This window comes from Branchiostoma lanceolatum, chromosome 1 (genome assembly GCF_035083965.1).
Source record: "Branchiostoma lanceolatum isolate klBraLanc5 chromosome 1, klBraLanc5.hap2, whole genome shotgun sequence".
In the NCBI taxonomy this organism is placed as follows: Eukaryota; Metazoa; Chordata; class Leptocardii; order Amphioxiformes; family Branchiostomatidae; genus Branchiostoma; species Branchiostoma lanceolatum.
Window position 1 is genome coordinate 35535569 of NC_089722.1, and position 21862 is coordinate 35557430.

Consider the following 21862-nt stretch of genomic DNA (forward strand, 5'->3'; position numbering starts at 1 on the left):
TCGTTCACAGAAGACCTGTATGACGTAAAAATAACGATTATAGCTTTGTTTCCCTTGTGATATGAGTTTTGAGGCCGCAAAATCTCTAAAACGTCAGAAAATTGTCTGTAAACAACAGCTCAAGCTCCAGCACAAAACATGGCCGCCACCATCTGTCAGGCCTGGTGACAGTACACGTAAAACTACTTTCAATCACAAGTCTGCAGTCTGGTAAAATACCCATTTAGGCCCACTTTACACTTGCGTCGTTTAAACTGATGCGAACAGGTTCGATGCCGTTTCGGTTTTCTTTAGACCAACAGACGGAAGCGCAGTGCGCCTGACCCATGGCGCAAGATATTACAGTCGCGCGATTCAAATGGCGATAGAAGAGCCGCTTATTTCGTCTGGCAGTAGTTCATATTTCTTATGCTTGCTACACGTTTTCTTGCATATGAGACACTGCGTATGAGCCCAACAAAAAAGGAGGATGAGACGCATGTAACGTTACTGGGACGGGCAAGACCCAGGCTTGAACTGCCAGCACCTTGTCCAAACAAATTCATTGAGTGTACTGAATGGTCTGTTATCAAATGAGTCTTGTCATTCAAGTTGCTATCAGAGATTATTAAGTAGTGTCACTTGTTGAGACAGAAAGTGCGGGGAGGGGGGCAGCACAGTTTTAAAAAGTTTGCGCATAGCTTTACATCTTATGACCAAATTAAAGGAACCATAACGTAAGGGAAATCATGCTCTTTTAAATGTCATGTAACGTTGGGTAACATAAATTCGGGATTTTTCCGATAATGGTTGACTGAAATCAATCTAGCAGAACAATAAACCATCCTTTTTTTCTATTATTCTGTCAGTATCATGTACTATCTTTGCATTAATCATATATATGGTAGATTTTGTCTCTAGTCGTGCTGACACCATAATATTTCAACTTGAAACTACCGTCTGCCGCACGCACAATGACGGTGCTGTCGGACAGGGGTGAACATTAATTCGGGAGAGAAGATTCGTCTTGAATATCTTACCGCTAATTACATTTTATACAGCAGCTATTCGTTACATCCTTGGCTTGAGGAGAGTGCTATGGATATAGACGTGTCCAAGTAAAAAAATACACGAAAAAACGGCTGTACTGCACACATCAGGCCTACGAGAACAACCCGTGTGTTGAGTCGGTAGCTATAGTCAAGTCGACATCCACCGTCATGGCAACGTGTACATTATTCATGGAAAGTTAGCCGGATGCCGTAGCATTGATAATACTACTATGTCCATGTATTCCTTGTTGTGTTAGGAGCAAACTTTGAGGAAAATATCGTCCTCAGTCCACAATCACACGCAACATTTAGACAAAAAAGTGTTCCTCACAAACCTTTGTCGTCTGCTTGACAACAGGATTCTGGGTAATGATATGGCGGCGGGAAAATACACGTGCCGTAGGTTGTAGCAACAAAGAGGGGTTTTGATGATTGATCACACTTAGAGTCCAATTGCAGGTCAGCAATTTTAAGAATATAAGTTGTATTGTAAATGATTGTGTTTAGCAGGAAGCGGATGTGACATTTGTCTTATAAACCAGCCGACAACGATGTGGTGTGTTTCTCCCACGAAGCCCTCAGACTGTTCCAATAAGGGACGGAGAGTTTTTGTCCTCGTCGCCTTCTAATGCATGCTTATCGAAGCTTTTCAGACAGTGTTCTGAATACGTTAGTCTGTCAAGTTTGCATTTCTAGCGGTATTACTGATGTTGCATCTAGCACATATCCCTAAATACCCCGTTTTCGAAAAATCCCGAATTTAAGTACCCCACGAATTTATGTTACCCAACGTTAAAACTAAAGTGTTTGTTCAGTAGAAAAAAGTTGGAAAATTTGATTTCCAAGATGGTTGCCTTGAAATCCGGAAACTGAAACCCCCGATGTGAACTGACCAGTGTCATATTGTATAGTGCGGATTACGAGCTTTAAAATGATACCGTTAACGCATGGAAAATGTTATATTTTGGGTAACGCATGGAAAATGTTATATTTTGGGCTGACAATAGATGCAGAAGGCCATTTATATTTTTGGAGGGTTCATTTTCAAAAATAGCCGTAAGATTTTCCCAATTTATTGTTTCCTAGTGTCAACATGTAATTGGTAACATCTTAGTACGTTGAGCTACTTTTTACAGACGAGGTGTTTTCAGCATTGTGGGTCCTGCCGCGGGAAATTGAAATCCGAGCGTCTCACAAAAACTTTGTTTTCGACGCTATGGAGCAAAAGTTTATAGACATAACCCTATTTCGGGGGGGGGGGGTGATATTTGTTTTAATTGGGGTAATGTCTTAAGAAAATATTATTGCGGGTACAAGTAGCTATCTGATGATTTTGATTATAAATGATATAGCACAATTTTCCTTAATCACTTGCTTTAAGTTCCAACCAGACAATGCATGTACAGTACCTCCACCGTTAACTTTAGCGTAATTATGATTACGCAAATCTTGAACATGATTGCAAGTACGCTATGAGCGCAGCATGCGCACGTTCCGGGGCGGGGGATTTAGGGCATGGAAAACGGCTGGCAATATGCAGAATATTCATCAAATCTATTTTTCAAACACTGTAATCACCGAATATTCATGATAACATAATTTATTATTCATCAACCAGTCCGGACAGCGCACGGCCCAGGAAGGGGTCTGCACTGCATGTTAGACGAAATCCAGACTAGTTTTGGACGTAAATCGTAAGCCATTATATAGAAAAATTAGTTAGACTGCATAGCAAAATAATCCACATAAACAGTTCCAAGATAAATTAATAACGTTACATGTTTTTGTTGATTTATGCGTGTCAAGTACGTGGTGTAATTGTTCATTTGCCGGTGCGCGGTAGAATTGTATCAAATTTAGACTGTGGGCCTGGACACCCCACACGTCACCGCCTGATTTGATCGACAATGATCCGTGGCATCTTTGACGGTACATTGTACTTAAGCTATTAGCATAACGCACATTCCCTTGTATACACCTTTCCTAAAGCTACCTACACCTCCAACATGACATGTGGGTGGTAGCTCTACTAATGGTATTGCAGAAAGTTATATGTACCTATGGTACATGGTATGGATGTTAAATTTGAGATGTAGGTACCTTTAGGAAAGGTGAATACACCTTGACATAAATCATGCTAATGAGTTCCTCATTTGCATAATTCATGACAAAACTTTATTTCCCTCACCGTAAAAGCTACGGATGTCATATTTGAGATGTAGGTACCTTTAGGAAAGGTGAATAGATATGGCCATAAATTATGTAAATGAGGACCTCATTTGCATAATTTATGCAGAAACTTGTATTTCCCTTACGATACGTGCAATTTATGTCACATTTGAGATTTAGGCACCTTTAAGAAAGGTGAATACACCTAGACATAAATTATGCTAATGTTTTCATAATATTGACAGAAACGTGTATTTCCCTTACGGTAAGTGCTATGGATGTCAATTTGAGATGTAGGTACTTTTAGGAAAGGTGAATACACACCTGGGCATAAATTATGCTAATAGAGACCTCATTTGCATAATTCATGCAGAAACTTGGCAATGTATTCCCCTTACCGTAAATGCTATGGATGTCATATTTGAGATGTAGGTACCTTTAGGAAAGGTGAATACACCCGGAATTAAATGATGCTAATGAGGACCTCATTTGCATAATCTATGCAAAAACTTGTTTTTCCTTACGAAACATGCTTGGGATGTCATATTTCACATGCAGGTTCCTTTATGAAGGTTAAATACACCTGGACATAAGTTATGCTATTTTCCATTATTCATGCTGAAACTTCATAATTCCCTTACGGTAAATGCTAAGGATGTCATATTTGAGAAGTACTAGTACGTTGTGGGAGGAAAACATCCTGCATTTTCTTGAAAATGTTGCTTTTCTAGTAAATACATTTAGTTGTGGATGTGCTGTGGTCTTGATTTCTACCTTTTTTTTAGTCACATAGTTCTTGTACCAAGGTCAATCACCAGGAAGCCCAAAGCCTATTATTACAAACCGTTACAGACGACCCCCAAGAGGTGGCCCAGAATAAAACAAAATGGAGCATTCATGTTCACAAATTGACAAAATCAGGTAACCAGCGCACTGACTCACACACACACACACACACACAATGCAGATCACAATGCAACCTTCTTTAGCGAAGGTTGCATTGTCAGACTCAAATACATGTAACGTATGTAGTTTATGGAAAGTGGATCATCAACAGGTACCGATTATGCAAATAAATTCCTGATTTGCATAATCAATGCAAAACACCATATCTCATCTACTTGGAAAATTATAGGACTGTCAATATGATACTTAGTATGCAGGTAGCTTAGACAGAGATATACACAATGAAGTGCAAATTATGCTAATTGGAACTTAATTTGCATAGCTAATGAGGAAAATCTATACTTGTAGTGGTTTCCTTATCAGACTCAAATACATGTAACATTTATAGTTTATGGAAAGTGGAGCATCAACAGATACCAATTATGCAAATGAATTCCTAATTTGCATAATTGATGCAAAAACACCATAATTCATCTAATTGGAAAATTATAGGCCTGTCAATATTGCAACGTATGTAAGTTAGATAAAGGTAGTTATGACCAAGCATATCTTATGCAAATGTGTAAGTTATTTGCATGAATAGAATTGTTCATGGAGATATGAGGTCGTGGAACTCTTGTTTTGTATGTACTCTATGATGTTTAAGTCACTAATATTTAGTACATTAAGATCAGAGCACAGTTTTGTTCGTTCAAAATACAATTACTAATTAAACAGAGTTTGAAGAGCTCACGCCACCGTGAAATAGATAAATGCTGAAATCTTTATGGTAGTGACATTTACTAATACTGTTTAGGACATTTGCGTAATAACTTCATACTTTGAGCTTTTAAAACCAAACAAAAATTAGCCTAATGATGATCCCCTTAATTTCGCGAAGCTACAAAAAACTCCAGCAAAATTGCGCAACTCAATCATTTTTCGCCATCAGTCTTTGGCAGGATTCGGCGAGGTTTCGGCAAATTCCGGTGGCATATCTTGCCACTGGTGTCCCATCAAAACAATGAGAAAACGTCCGCCTGGGCGACCTCTTGAGTTTTCTACACCAGTCAAGAAAAGGAAGGCTCAGGAGGGACTTACGACACATGTGTTTGGGCAACGCATTTGATCAAATCCCCGGAAACATTTGGGACGCGTCTGCGAAGTTCGACCGTGCTCAGGAGATTTGAAAAATGGCTGCTCCCCCAGGCATTTGATAGCGCGACAATTTTCACATCACAATGGCGTCATATTTTTGCATAATGGACGTCGCTATACATTGTGATAGTGCTGTTTGAACTAATCATGTACAGAAATGACTACATAGATTGACTTTCAAAATGGAACAACTGTTACTTTCAAAATCCAATTTTCGGGGGATAAAACTGCTTTACCTTCCTTTAACAAACTTAGTTCCACGACCACCTTCACCGACTGATGTTAACCTTTTCGAGTGGAGTATCATCAATGTTTCCCATTTAGGCCAAAGCAAGTAATTTTTATGGATGGCATCAGCGCGCTCATTAATTTTCGCCTGATTTCGAAATAAAAAACAAGAAATTTCATTGCCCTCCGACGGTGGTCAACATGCCAAAAATTGGCAAATATGTCGTAAACGTTGACAGTCTAAGGTGCTTCCTTGCATATGAATACCTAGTGTAGTTCCTGCCCATGATGGTATAATGACAAGCTGTTTTCTGCATTTGTTGTAGTTAATTGAGCTGTTCTAGTTAATTGAGCTGTATACACAAGATGTTTCATCATGTAGTTGCTTCAGATGATGGTACAACAAGCTCTTTTCTGCATTATTTTGTTGCAGTTAGTCTATTGCGATGTATACACATCTACAAGGACGTGTTTACTGTTGAATCAAGGAGGTTTTATATTATTTATGAATGAATACAGGACTAAAAGACCTGTTGGTCATGATATCATATTTCATCGCCTCATTTCTTGTTTAACAAGAATTATTATCTCAAAATTTGAAATTATAGGAATCTTGTTTTTTTTGGCCGGGCTTGTTTTTTTTGCCCTCTGCAGATTTCTGTGACCTTGAGCCAGAAATCTGCAGAAATCTGGATCTTGAGCCAGAAATATGAGACTTGAGCCAGATTTCTGACTCAAGTCCAGATTTCTGCAGATTTCTGCAGAAATCTGGATCTTGAGCCAGAAATCTGGGACTTGAGCCAGATTTCTGGCTCAAGTCCCAGATTTCTGCAGATTTCTGGCTCAAGGTCACAGAAATCTGCAGATTTCTGCAGAATTCTGCAGATTTGGGCTAATCCCCAGGGGGTCATCGATGGCTGCTACATATTTCTTACATCATTTTTACCTATTGTTTACAATATCAGCCCAAGTAGATGTAAGGTTGCTGAGATATGGGAGGTCAGTCCGGAATTAAAATGGAAGTCCTGAATTAAACTGGAGAGTGTTCCTATCTCATTAATTTTGGAGTCTGCGGAGGATGTCATCCATAAAATTTACTTGCTGTGGCCTTATTATGCAAAAAAGGATCTCATGGGCATTGATTATGTCAGTTGATCATCTTCCCTACCTGAATAACACAAGTTATTCAAAGTATGAAAGTCTCATCCTAGCAAAGAAGGCTATTGTACATTTCTCATGGATTATGTAAATGAGGCCCTCATGATTTATGTCTGATAATGTCCACATTTACTTAAATTTCAAATGCTGCAAGAATGAAATCCCCATCATTTACCACTATGGAATTATAGTAATTTGCTATCAATTATGTAAATAAGGTATTCATTTGCATCAGTGTTCTTGCCAGCCTGAAATTTTTACCCGTCATTTCAATTTTGTTTGAGGCAATAACACATCGAGTGCCGAAATCTTGATCCTCAGAAACGCTGTTTCCTGCATTTTGAGCTGCAAATTTTCCTGATAGACTAAGCTTAGTTTAATGACATCTCTTTTGGTGAAAATTTACACAAGGGTTTAAGGCTTAATTTTTTGGGTGGTGTGCCATCATTGCGGTTAGATCGAATGTTCACACACAAGCTACACTTCTATGTTGTATACGGCAAAGAAAAGAAACTTCAGAACAACAAAACTTTATTACGTATCTACGTCCTACAAAAAAGTACACAGAATAAGTCGGCAAAAATAAAACATAATTTTTCAACACTTGTCTGGTATACACCCTGTAATTACTGAACATTATGAGGAATTTGTCACGCTACTTTGAGAAGGAACGCCATAAAGACATCCTATTTTTTTCTCCCATGTTTTGCACTGAATGTGTTCAAAAGTTGTCGATTCAAGCCTTCCAACAGCTACTTCGACATTCGATCCTTGCAATCCCCGCCATTTCCAATAAAATCTCGCAAATTCACGCTTAGCTGAAATCTCGCGAGTAGCAAGACTTGCATATCATTGGTCATTTTTTCTTGACGTGACGGAGACGTGCGCTGTTATTGCATGGTGGAATAAAATATCTGACGTCGCTTTACCATTTTTCGCGGGAAGAAAGTGCATGTAACTCAGCTGGCTTGAAACTTGAATAAATGTTTACACAGATTACAGAATGGCTGATAGCTATAGAAGTATTTCATAATTTTTAGTTTTCTTTGATGGCATTAACTGGCGGTAAACCGAGAGGGACAAAACAGAAAAAAAACATCAGCCCGATGCGACCGGCCAAAACTGTAGTGGGGAGGGGAGTTTTCGGCGGCCACCAACTACTGTAGTATGTTAACTAGCAACCACCAGGGCGCTCTTTGTGTCTGGCTGAGGTTGTCGGCTGCAAACATTACAAATGATCTAGATTGGCCTTGTCGCAAACTTTCGCTGATCTTTTGGAGTTTTCGCAAAATTTGAAGCTCTGTCTATATATCTTTATACACCGATTTTTGTCCATCAAAAATGATGAGTTGGGCAAAATTTTTGTCCGTAATGAGCGGCAAATTTCCGTCAAATGACGGGAGGACGGGCCCTGGCTAGAACACTGATTTGCATAATTGATACCTATCAATATTACTCTCTTTCTCAGTTACTATGTCACATGTTTGAGAGTTCTATAATGGAATACACTTGATTTATAAACTTTCCTCATTAATCATGCAAATTAGCACCTATCTGTATGATTAGCATATTATTTTGACATACCAAATGTCATGACGAACCGTCAACCCCTTGTTGAGAAATCGGCTCCTGCAGTTCCAAGCAAGCCGCTAGGAGGCCCAAACCTACGCGACTTACTGTCCCTTCCAAGAGCTATCTACCACTCAAAAATCATGACCATGTAGCATGTCGCATGAGATATCAAAACTGGTTGTTCTGATGCAGTATCATAGCAAGTCGCTAGGGAGCCCAAAATCTTATCATTTCAGCGTTCGAAATACCCGCCTGCAGTTTGCAGAAGAAAAATTAAACAACCTGCAATTTTGCAGAATGAAAAAATTAGGCTCAGGATTCAATGGTTCTCAATTTAGCAAACTAGCAGCAATGTAAATAAATTGAAACCAGTGCTGCACAAACCTGACAGCGTTTCGGTGCATGCCGATGACATAGACTGCCTCGTACCGACCTCGGTTCGTTTTTTTCTGGGGGTTTCCGACATTTGTGAAAATGTCAAATTCATGCATTTCCGTCCTAACCTCGCTAATCTCTCCTCCAAGATCTTGGGGTCGCCAAAAGTCGGGAAAACAATTCTTGGATATTTCAAATGTAAACATGTCGCAGCAAGCATGCTTCAGAGCCCGAACTGGGGGCATCGGCTTGATGACAGAAGTTACGAAACGGTGGCCACTACATTAGCCCATGGTCCTTCAAGCCCAGATGGCAGCGATGAAGTTGAGAGCCACTTGGAAGTTGGATAGATGTAGAACACCGCCTTGTGAGCAAGGAGAATGCGGGACATTTTCTCCTTTGCCGAGACAGTTTGGAGGGGGGGCGACGCCCACGTCCCCGACTGTCCATAGTCGGAGTCTGATGTTTAAAAACAATTTATCAAAAAACTACGCAGAGGCCAAGGTTTGCGTGAGGCTTGTTATTGTTGATTCTTTAAATTTTTTTAAATCTTTTAATTTTGTTTCCTGTGAGCCGTGGTTGTGATTGTTGTCACAGGTCTTGCGATCTTAGTTACGCATCAGAACACTTATCTTGCAAGGGTATAATGTCCTTGTCCTCCTTATCAGGCAGGTTGTTGAATTGTTTTTACACATACTAAAATTATAAAGAAATATTTTATTTGATTGATATTGGCTAAATACGTTTTTGCTGTTACAATTTTAATAAAGCAAGACGCTATTCATATTTTTCACACAGTGACATGTACTGTATGTTATTTTTGTTTCTAACTTTGCTCGTAAAAATTAAAGATAGAGTGAGAGAATACAGCAATTTTGCAAAACTAGATATGATATAAGTAAGCAGACTTTATCAAGTTGAGAAGGTTGTAGTATGGAGGCTTGTGTATTTGCAGAAAATATTTTCAAATTGCAGAACAAAATTTTGGACATTCTGCAATATTGCAAAAAATTAAAATTCTGAAAAAAGTATTTCTATCATTGCATTTCCAGGTCTCACAAAGACCTACCCACCTTCTAAATATGAAGACAATCCATCCAGGCATTTGCAAGTTATCGTGTACACAGACAGAAGGACACACACACGAACGCTGACAAAAACATTATTCTCTGCGAAGGTAATAATCCTACTTTAAAGGCTTAACTGTTATCATCAGTTCTAACTCTAAGCATTTGCTCGTTTCTCATGAAGAAACTAATACAAAGAGTAAGTAAAATAAGCTGACACACAGGAAGGAGAAAATGTAGGTTAACTGATTTATGGTTTGGGTGTCATTTTTACTTTCGTGAGTGCAAGTGTATGCACATACCTTTTTTTAGCTGATTGATGCTTCGGCCCTTGACCAACACGGCCCACATATTATATAATCTATGACCAACAATATCCAGCCGGAATAACTTGAAAAACTGGTAAAACTTAAGATTTTCTTCATATATTTTATTCATAATTGCATAGACAATGTATCCAGGGCCTGACATAAGGTCCATGCCCATGTGCACTGCATATTAGACCTGATTGTGGTCGTTTGCGGCTGTTTGTGATTGTTAGGCAGACAGAAGTATGTTACACTATCATATAATGGTGAATGTGACTATATGATGGCAACCACTCGTATTATCTTTATTCGTATTCAGATACATAGTACAGATGAGAAGGTATGTAGTACAGATACATAGTACAGAGACAAATACAGATCGAGTATGGTGACCGTGTCAATTGACACGGTAGCCTTCGCGTGAATTTGTTTAAGGTGGATGACAGGTTGCGAATCTGAGACCCACACACTTGGGCATCCGCCATCTCCAGCGGCACCAATTCGAGGGAGACGTGCTGGTTCTGGTTGGGATGCTTGCAGCGAGCTGCCGGATGACTCTTACACTCGAGGTCCGCCTTGATAACGCCAGCCCGCCTGGCGCTGTTCTCGTCCGCCAGTTGAAGACAGCTGTAGTTGGAGACTTGTCCCTCTAACTGAGGGGGGAATGCGTGTTAAGTGCCTTTCCCAAGGGCACAACGTCTGGGCGCAAGTTCGGACATGTCTCTAGGCACAACCCTGGGATTCGATCCCGGGTCCCTTTGTTTGACAGCCGTGCGCTCTGCACTTGCGCCACACGACGCCACTTAATGTGACTAGCATATGGAAAATGTATACAGACGAAGCCACTTAATTGCACCTCGGATAAACGCACACTCCGTTTTATTGCACCGAATCCCAAAGTCCCAAACCGGTTCCCATTCACTGCATTGTTAGTGACTCCGCATATCTGCACCGCACATTGTCACCAATGCCGGATAACTGCACCAAAATTTTTTTAAAATCCTCGACAAGTTAACTAAAAAGGTCCTCTAAAAATCGGCAAACGTCGTACAAATGAGCCGATACCTGCCGGTGTAAAGGGGCAATACCGCCAATATGTTTAAAACTGTTTTAGTAACAAAAGAAGGCGGTCTCCATTGACAGTTTATATGTTGATAGGAATCATATGGGCGGTCCCGGGCGGGTTACGGGGTGTGTCGGCATGAAGACACGCACGCCTACCAAAGGCGGCATTACGCTTTGGCAGACAGCATGCTGTACTCAATAAAGATTGGTCTCTACCTGTACACTGTCTCATTACTGTGAATGCATTCAAGTTTGTGGGAATTTGCTTTTGCGTTGCGTCATCGCTATTGTCACATACTGCTGCAATAATAAAAGACCGGCGTCTTTACGTCACATTCAGTCGGAAACCAAACAGCGACTCAGCAATGGCTATAGATTCGTAGGTGGGCATAGCAGTCGCTTTTGATGGTGCGGTGCTGACGTGATGGCAGAGCTGAATCCGCGTCGTAGAAACTGCATTCGCCGGAACGAGGTGAACGCGGGTTCGGCTCTGCTCTAAGGAGAATGATCTGTCACTGATCAAACTGGAACTGTGAACTCAATATTTTGCTGGTTCTATGAGGTATGGTAGCGCAAGAACTGTTACGTTAGCTACTAAGGTCAAGTAAGTCTTGACTCTGGGGCATTATCCAGCCTGTGAAGAGAAAAAAACATGGTGGTGCAGTCCAGCTGGGAATTTCGCATAATTGCACCAGCCGGATAATTGCACCAAAACCGCTGACAAATGGGTGGTGCAATTAAGCGGATTCTACTGTAACTGCAAAAACACAGAGACAGACCAAAAACTACAAGTCTGACACCATCCTTCCACTCACTTCCTGCCAATCTACTGACAGTGTATGCAAATGGATGCAGACACACAAGAACATCTCACATACATAATGCCTGTACATGTATATGTCAATATGATCCAACCATGCCCTTATATCACACAGTAAATGCTCCACTTTCGTGCACTGATCGCACCATTCATTTCCTGTGGGAACAAATTTCGACTTCCAAGTCATCCTTCCCATTCTGCCAGTATCTCATCACACCATCTTCCCCTTAACTCCCTACCACTCTATTTAATTCAAATAACATGCAGACACACCAAAAACAAAGCCTCCATACACGGTGTGCAATTAGGAAAATATTTGGGAACTGCTTGAGTTATTAAAAAAAAAGGAAATGTCCCTCTAAGGTATAGAAGAGCTGTTTGAATATTCAGATGTTTGATGTGGATATATATGTTCCTGACATGATGTTTTCTTATTGCAGAAGGCTCAATGGTTCTGGAAAGGTCATTTGTATGCAGATTCCGCTGTCTTTTAGACAACTCTTCTGGATTCCTGGTATGATACATTCATGTCTCCATGCTTTTTGCATGCATTTTAACAGGAGTAAATGAAATCAATGTGATGCCTGTTAGCAAGGTTCCAAGTACAATCTGTGGAACCCACCCTACCATAATATCACCTGTTCACAGAGTAATCATCAGAAAGAACTTAAGGTCTGTCACAAACTAAAGACTAGTAGATGATGCTGAACTCTTAAAGGGGAGCAAAACATAAAACTGAAAAGCCTACTATACATTATGGTCAAATTTAGGCTTAGGCGCCAATTTGGACGCAGTTTTTCCTAAATCAGCCGACATCTGGGAAGAGATGTCGGGAGGCATTTATACACACCGACAGGAAGTATTGCAGGATGCCCGTGGAGTTGGAATGCAGTGGTGATGCATCATGATAATTGCGTTTCAAGCTAAAAGTCTGCTTCCAATTCCTTTCAATGACATTTGTTAACTTGTTAGAATCACAAAGATATCTTTGATGGCGCATGGCCTGATTTTACCGATTACTACTGTATGAAATGGTTTCCTCTGTGCTCTGTCCTTATGCATCATAGCGTGGCCTGTAAGACACTACAAAATTACTTATACTCCCTGGGAAGTTTTGATAAATCCCCTTACAAGTATACATTATGGTAGCTAACGTCAAAATGGGTCACTTGACGTCCACAAGTCTGCTAATTAGCCTGAAACCAGTTCTCCAGATGCCGGGGACCGACACATTTCATTTATACTTGGGCTGAAGCTGTCGGGCGTCCACTTTGGAGATGTCGGCTGAAATTTTACCGACATCTGGAAAAACCTTCATTGAGACCATAAAATTTGTGTTTAGACACAGAAAAACGCTGTCGCCTGCCAGATATCTGCAGTCCAGACATCTAGAAAACCTGTGTCTAAATTTGGCCTTAGAAATGCCATGTCCAGCCAAATTTGAACCTTGTTCTATGATGTTTGATCTGACGTAATTCAATCTGAACCTGTGTTCCATTTTGGGTCACCTGTAGTCATTGCAAGTTTCTACTATAAACAACCCTTCTGTCTGGCGCTTTTTTCCACATCAGGAGAAAAACTACGTCTTCACAAATATGAACCAAACAGTACATCTATTCTGACACTTTGCTGTGGACATTAAACCTGTAACGAAGCTACTGGCGTCATTGTTGGTTATCTTGAATATAACAAGGATTGTTAACACCAGTGTCAATTAACGTCACTAGTACTACCTCCCCCTATTTGTGTGGCACACACGTGATGCATTCAAACATCGTTTAAGATTGGCTTCAAGAAGCACCCACATTACCTCATTGATGACTCAAAAAAACTGTTAATGGTTTTCCTGAGATTTTTGTTTTGGGGATTTCTGAAAAATGCTCTTGATTTTGAATTAAGGGTAATTGAGTACGAACATTTTTTCAAATGTCATTTTTTCACCTATGTGTCGACATTAACTGTATAATTCTTAAAATCAGAAATTAACTAGAAAGGCAACATTTGCGGGAGCAAATGCAACATGTTTCGCCCATTTCCCTCCCCATGCAAAAAGCGACTGTGGCATAGAGGCAAACGTTTGTTGTATGTCTGCAATGTTGGTATTTGAATGAATGATTGAATTGAAGACCAGTCAGAAATGGATCTCTCCCAATTTGAAACCCTATGCATGGGGCTTCTAGGCACCCATATTCATACTGGACCATTAAAAACCACCTTCACCAAAAAAATTGGACCTTTTTGATAATGAACCAAGCCCAAAATTGAATCTTTTAAATGTCCCCCTCATACAATAATGGACTCTTCCAGTGGTGTGTGGACCAACACGTGTCTTGCAAATTTCAGAATGTAAACAACTAGAATCTTGCTGAAGATGAAGATTTCTTCGGTGGAAGAATTTCCGCAATCTGAGAGTCCAGACAATTTTTCATTACTCAGCGAACAGTTCTTCGAACCAACTTAGATTTTGCAAAAGTTTCACAAGTTTCTGCTAAATGTACCGCAAATCTCTGGTCCGTCTTTGTTTACAGTGTGATTCGGGCTTAGACAAATGTGAGCCAAAATCGCACCAAGAGAGGCCTCAATGGTCGCTATGAAAAACACCAACTAGGCAATACTGGAGTTCTCCTTAATCAACGACTCCAACTCATACGACAATGTTTGTAAGAGGGAAATACTTGGTATTTATCCTAGTTGTTTTCGTATTAAAAGAGTAAATTATGTTTACTTCAAGTAAATGTAGGGCCGATAATGCAATATGGTGCTGGCATGACACTGTTAATATATGCAAAAGGGCGACCAACAAAACTTCGCCATCAAGCTGACTATTTGTTACCACAAACGAAACAAGTTGCAGACGATTGTGTGTGGAGAAATCTTCGGCTTTTTTAAACAAGTGCCAGTGGTTGCGATGAAAATACTATTTTTTTAGTACAACGCTACGCCACACATTTAGTTTTATGCGCTATCGATCAGCGCCGATATTCAAGACTTCGCCGCGGCCCAATAGTGTAGACATGTAACAGGGGTTTACGCAAGGTGGTTGAAGATTCTTAGGTTTAAGTCATTTTTAGCCAAAAACTTAAAACAATTACTCAAAGCAATGGCCTCCTTGCTCAAGGTAAATTTTCACGCACTTCACAACTCTCTATTGTTATTATCTTCGCCGAGTACTATAGTACTCGGAGAAGATTATGTTTTCGGTTGAGCCAGCTGTTTGGTGGGTCTGTATGTATGTCAGGAGCATAACTCAAGGAAGCTTCAATGAATCTTTATGATTTTCGGTAGGTGTGTAGTGGTTGTACAGAGAAAGGTCAAGTTCGAAAATGGTTCACCTTGCGTTTTTCAACAGTACTGCAGCAGACTTTGCATTTTTTTCGTTTGTATGAAGGCAAAAAAAATGACGGAAACATTGATGGATCTTCATGATTTTTTTGCAGGTGTGTAGATGTTGTGAAAACGGAGGTCAAGTTAAAAAATGGTTCTCCTGGCACTTTCCGTCGGTACTGCAGTGGGCTTTGTGTGGATGTGAATTTCGTTGTGGACAACATAACTCAAGAAGCTGTTGATGGATATGTATGATATTTAGTGGATGGGTAGGGTTTACGGAAAGGAAGGTCAAGTTTGATAATGGACCTTCTAGCCGGTACCTAAGGTACAGCAGCGGAGCTTCAAATTCTAGGGGCATATTTTCTGAAAGTGCTTTGGTCATGATATTTGTGTGGCCGATAGTTCATGCCACAGAAAGTAAGTTCTGTAAGTTTGGGCCTCCTATAGCTAGCGGCTTGTTTAGAACTGCAGTGGGTGTTTTTGTTTTGACATTCAGACACGTATTACTTGAGAAGGGGTGAACAGATTGTCGTGGAGTTTTGTATGTAGAGAGCTCAGATGGTGCTTTACACAATCGATGTCTAATTATAGAAAACAGGAGCTAATCTGCATAATTAGTAAGGATAATTGTAAATCCATTACATTCCATCCTGGGGCATGTGACAGTGTTCCCGAAACAGGCCAGCAGAAGGCCTTGCCCAGAAGTATAAATAAACAGATAGGGTACATAAATAAACAAATGGGGCAGTCTCACTACAATTCAAACAGGTGTGTGGGTCTGGTTGGTTTTTAACGTGTTCAGTTTCGTCCATTTTTGTCCAACACACGGTTGGAGAAATACGGAAAGGGAACAAAATAGAAAGCCTTACAAAAACACCTAACAACATTTGAATAACCAGCCGGACCAGTCTTCTGCTCAGAGAAAACCTAGCACCGTATGTAGTCCCCCCCCCCCCCATCATAACTTTCAAACGGTAATGGTGTATGATCAAGTTTGCAGGGGGTGATAGCATGTAAATATTAATCACTCTCCACAATAAGCCTTGTTGTTAATGTTATTGTCAACGTCCCGACACGGGATGTTTCCTAAGGTGTGAAACTTTGGACACTTTTTGTGCACCATTGTGCGCACTGGTGTCCAATCTTGGTGACACAGGGGTAGAAAATTCGTGTACATAGCGAGGAAATGTCAGGTTTCACCATAGTGTCCAACCTTGCAAACTTGTGGAAATCTTTGTTTCCATGCAGTGTTAAAATAAGAAAAACACAGTTTGTGTCGAAAAATACCACCAGAAAAGTTTTGAACCTTCTCAATTGCACTTAACTTCAGTAGGACACAACAATAACAACACAAGGATGGTAGTCAGGGAGTAGTGAAGTTGTGTCTAATTAAATTGACTATTTCAACCAATCAGATTGAGCTTCATAAATCTGCGCTCTCTCATTGGCTGACCGAATTAGTCCACCTGGCCAGATGAATAAAGATATGACCTAAAGGTCAGTGACCCCATATGAGGAAAATAGTCGATCTTCTCCCCAAAATACCCTCTAAAATCGTATTTCAAAGTGTTGTATGCCGAAAGTGCGAGTGGGGTTCTTTGAATATTTGTTTAATGTACCCCCTTAGCAAATTTCAGGTCATTTGGATGTTTTTCCAGAGCACAGGAGGCAAAATGTATGTTTTTGGTCAGAAAAACCTCAATAAAATCACTTTCAAGGTCAATATCGAACAAATGAAAAAAGGCTCCCAGGGTATTTACCCACTCTACCTGTATACCAAATTTCAGCTCAGTTGGTCCAGGGACGACCGAGCTAGGTCGATTACAAGATTTGACAGGAGAAAGAAACCATAAGAAAACAATATGTTGCGCCCAACAGTATGTTGGGCTCAACATAATAAATCCCCAAAACAAAAAGTTCTGTTTTGTTCCTAGTCGACGAAAAATATAAAGATCTAAGATTTTCCTTGACATTTGAAGCCAATCTTAAACAATATTTGCCTGAATAAAAGACCTCCATAAAACCTGAAAATAATCGTATTTGGGAGCAAAAGCTTTTAAAAATCAGCCTTTTAATGCAAAATAACAACATTCAAATTTTGTAAACTCACTAATTTTGTTTTATTTTGAAAAGATTTTCCCGTTCCCACTATTTTGTTTATTCCCAAATGTTAGCCGAAATGTTGCCTAGCATAGCTATGGGAAAGAATACCCTAGTAACCGTGATACTATGCTAAATATACCCCAAAGTCAAGTTCTTACTTATTTTACATAGTTATAAGTCTGTCATAGTTCAGGGCTCTCCCACCGTTTGGCTCCTGATTGAATTTGATGATGTCAGGAAGCGGCATGTCCCCATCAGTTCTGATATATATGAATAAGGCTTTTCAAGCTGGCTTTCCTTGTGGAGGCACACCCCAGTTTATTTTGGGTCTCAATTCGAGGTTGCACACCCTTAAGCCTCTTCCATGATCCAGGAAATATTTCTGAGCCAAAATAACTGTGTATGAGAATGAAGGATATCCCTCTAGCTATAAGAACAACCAAATTTCTGTTTCTTCAACCTCTCCAATTATAGTAGTAAGCTTTTCAATTTTAAGTTTTGCTCCCCTTTAAAAGCCTGTTGGTTAGACATCAATTAAGAACATTTTGATAAGAGCATGATGTTGTTTCTATATATATATATACTTAGGCTTCTGTAGCATGGTGTAAAAAGCTACAAAATCCGAACATGCAGAATAAAGGTAGTACATGTACCTCATTATCTAAATGTTAGAACTGTATTCCTGAAATGTACATACACCCCGACCAATTGAATCTGGACATTCCTACAGAATTAGTAAGTTCCTCCAGGAAAGCAGACATTCCTCCACTTTCAACTTCAAGTGTACATTCCTCCAGGAAAGTGGCCATTCCTCTAGTTGTAAGCATACATTCCTCTAGAATTAATACATTTCTCCGCGGAAGCGGATATTTCCCCGGCACCCCCACCGGCACCCCCACCGTCCCCTGGAATTGGTTGTTAACCCGACAATCGCTTCCTAGCTTGAACATTTGAAACAGTGCGATGGGAAGTACTAAGGTAAGCATATGTTTTGATTGAAAATTGAGGCACATTGAAAATGAAGCTGGCCATGCGGCGGACCATCACTTCTGTGCAAGGTTTTAATAGCGGCCTGTTGCACACTTGGGAAACAAAGTCCGAGTGCTTGTCCTTGTCAAGATATGAAGGCTCCACTCCCTAGCACATGTATCTATGAGAAGATTTTGTTACAATGTTAGTCAACATTATCGGGGATTTCTTGTACAACACGGCTACATACATGTCAGTGTGCTAATGTTGAGACATGGCTCCCATCCGTGTGCTTTGTTGAGGCAATTCTCCCCTCTTGAGGTAGCAGAACACAGTTTTCGGCCTATGGGGGTTTCTATACTTCAGGACCACAAAGTGACCCACATCGACGTGGATAAAATCATAGTAGGGTACCCTACAAAATCACGACAAACGAATATGTTGAAGTCGAGGGTACGAGCTACAAAATAACTGAAAACCAAAAAAAGTTATGGTTTTTTAACAATTTGACGGCCACTTTGATATGGGGTCATGCGGGGTCATACGGAACTGCAGCCGACTCACCTCGGCAGGCAGCTGCAAAGGTCACGCGCATTTATAGGCCGAATGGGAAAACTTCACAATCTCACTCCTACGATCTAAAAGCCCACTTATTATACTGCCATATAGTAAAGTTCGTGCCTCTCTGGCATTCACGTCAATGTTTTTACACATGGTTCAAGGTTTAGGGCGCACTATTTTCTTACTGTTACGTCACAGACTCCGGGGATCGCGGCGAAATACTGTGTACTGCTACCTTGAGCGTACGTATATGCAAGGACATTATATAGGAAGGACTGAGCACACAGTCAGTCCCTATTCAAGAACCTTCGGTTCATGGTTGTAAAAATAATTAACACCTACATACGAATCACCCCCAGATTTGCATATATTCCAAGCGGCCACAATCGTCCAAAATGGCCAGACCAGGCCAAGCCAGAGGAGTTTGTTTTTGAGTGATTTTCCAGACGATTGTCAAAAAACGGGGGGGCTGGAAGTCCCAAAAACCACACAAAAATTTCGGCAAAGCTACCACTTTCACTTGCATATTGTGTGATTTAAACAAGAAGTTTATATGAGAGCCGTCTTTACCAAGCACAAGATCAAGAAACACAACATTATGTCCTTGTGTAGTATATTTATAAGTTTGTTTTCTGAGTTACATATTTTAGAAAATCGTACCTCCAATATCCGTTTATAATTTGCTGCAACAATTGTCTGGCGTAACCGAACTGTGGGGAGGGGGGATCTTTATTCATCGCTACCGTCAGGCAAAAACACTTGCGTCAAGCTAGAATACCGACTAGAAAATTGAAGAAGAAACTATCACACTAGAGATTTATGAATTCAAGAAATCCATGTATTTATTCAATGTTTACAAGTAGTGTTACATCTTACTAAAAACAGAACTTGAGGTTGGTTCACAAACAATTTGATGGGTAAACTTTTATTCATCTTCTACGTTGTATTTTCGGCAGCACTGTATCGTGGGAAGTCGCTCTGGTGGTCATGCCCCTTCCACTGAAGTTTGCAATCTGCAAAAAAAACACAAAGATCGGGAGTCGATAAGATTGGGAACCTACATGTTACATAATTTGACAAAGATATGGATGTCAGGACATGTTCCCCGTGTAAGTGCTGGCATAACAAACGGCTTGGCTTTGCAAACAACCACGAAAACCATGATCCATGTCCACTTTGTTGGCTCGCCGTGCAAGGCCATCTACGGAATTTGTCAAAAATTGTGGAATGTTCAACGAGCAAAAAAAATCGCCAGCGAAGAAATCTAATCTGTACAATAGTGTAAACAAAAGCGTTCGAAGTTTTTTTTTAAATAGTTCACTTACACAGGAATAATGATGTAACTATGTTTTAGCAGCATAAATCTTTGCATGTTCTTACATGTTTTACAGACAAAAACTTAATGAGATTTCCAAGAAAATGCCTGTAAACTCACCAATCTTTGTCCTACAGCGCCTGAACACATATCAAAATGGCCATCAGCGTCTTCCCCAGATGATGCTGTCATCTGCGCAAGTCACGTTTGCTTCCCAAATAAGGAAATCCGTGGAAAGTACAGGCATCTCGTCCGTAGTACGGGTGGGTTCGGGCGGCGTTCGGCCAGCATCGGAGCGTGTGACGTCTTGATCGGGCTCATTTGCAGGGTTTTGGCGCAAAGACATGAATTAAACGGGGGAGAACAAAGGAGCGCCGCCGGAGGGTGGAGACAATAGATTGCTGCGGGGTTTGGCGGGTCTGTACAATAGCGCGCAGCGGGGAACTGTGTGCTCAGTCCTTCCTATATAATGTCCTTGGTATATGTGACAGTATTCGCTCATCAGAAATTTCCTGTACACTGTGGCCTTTTGAAAAGAAATAACTGATAATGACAACTAACACCGTGACAAAATCTTGTCAATGTTTTGTTTGCCGGGCGTGCCAGAGGCCGCCATTAAAACCTTGCACAGAAGTGATGGTCCACTACGCAGTCAGCTTCATTGCTGAAGTGCCTCAATTTTCAATAAAAACATTATAATGTATTATGCTTACCTTACGAGCTGATAGTATTTCCCATTGTGCTGCACTAGGAAGCTATTTATCGATTAATGGCCGATTCGACGGCTGGTGGAGGTCCCGGGGAAATGTACCAATTCTATAGGAATGTACGCTTACAACTGGAGGAATGTCAGCTTTCCTGGAGGATTGTATGCTTGAAAGTGGAGGAATGTCAATGCTGGAGAAAGGTCCATATTCGATTGGTCGGTGTAATGTAGTCATGATAGGTAGGAATGGGAACTCTTAAGTGTGAAACATCGGGACGGGAGAGAGGTAGAGAGAAATTACAACATTTTGATACCAGGAAATTACTACATTTTGGACACCCTAGCGACTTCCTGCAGTGGAACTTCCTGTTTTCATATATCTCTACTTACTTACATACATGTAGCTGTTGGGGCAGAAAGTAAGGGTTGTGTTGGGCCCCCTATGGGCTCTTTCTGTTACTGCAGAAGCAGGTTTTCTTTCAGAGTTTGAAAGAGAATAATTCAAGATGGGGTTGACGGACGGTCATAATTTTGGGTTCTTGGATAGATTGAGTGATGGTTTACAGAATCAAATCTAATTGCATAATTAATGAGGAATGTTTATTCATCTGCTGCAGTTCATGATAGGACTCTCAGACATGTGACATATGTAACTGAGAAAGAGAGAAATATTGATTAATATTGACTGCAAATGCAGACCCAATTTGCATAATTAATGAGAAAATATAATTACATAGTCGTAAATGACAGGAATTTCATACTTGTGACATTTGGAACTTATCAAAGTGAACATCGTTGAATATAGATTATGTAAGTTAGGGCCTCATTTGCATAATTGAGAAAATGCTAATAATAGCTTTTTTGAAAAATAGACATACTTAAGACTGTAATTTGGGTTGAGAAGATGATAGCTGATATATCTTATGCAAATGAGGACCTTATTTGCATAATTAATGCGAAACACTCATGATACATCAGTTACAAAAGTTATTTGGCAAAGGTATAAGGTCGTGGAGGGGGTGTCCCTGTGGTGTAGTGGTCTGCG

The 21862-nt window shown here is 40.3% G+C and overlaps 1 protein-coding gene across 2 annotated transcripts in view; it reads left to right on the forward strand.

Annotated features, from left to right (window-relative positions):
* The window catches only part of LOC136421209 (aryl hydrocarbon receptor-like), a 188231-nt gene that overhangs the window by 100708 nt on the left and 65661 nt on the right, over nt 1-21862 (forward strand). For both annotated transcript variants that reach the window (XM_066408406.1, XM_066408398.1), the window contains exon 6: nt 12277-12350. In XM_066408406.1, coding sequence (XP_066264503.1) covers nt 12277-12350 — 74 coding nt within the window. The remainder of the gene's footprint in view (nt 1-12276; nt 12351-21862) is intronic.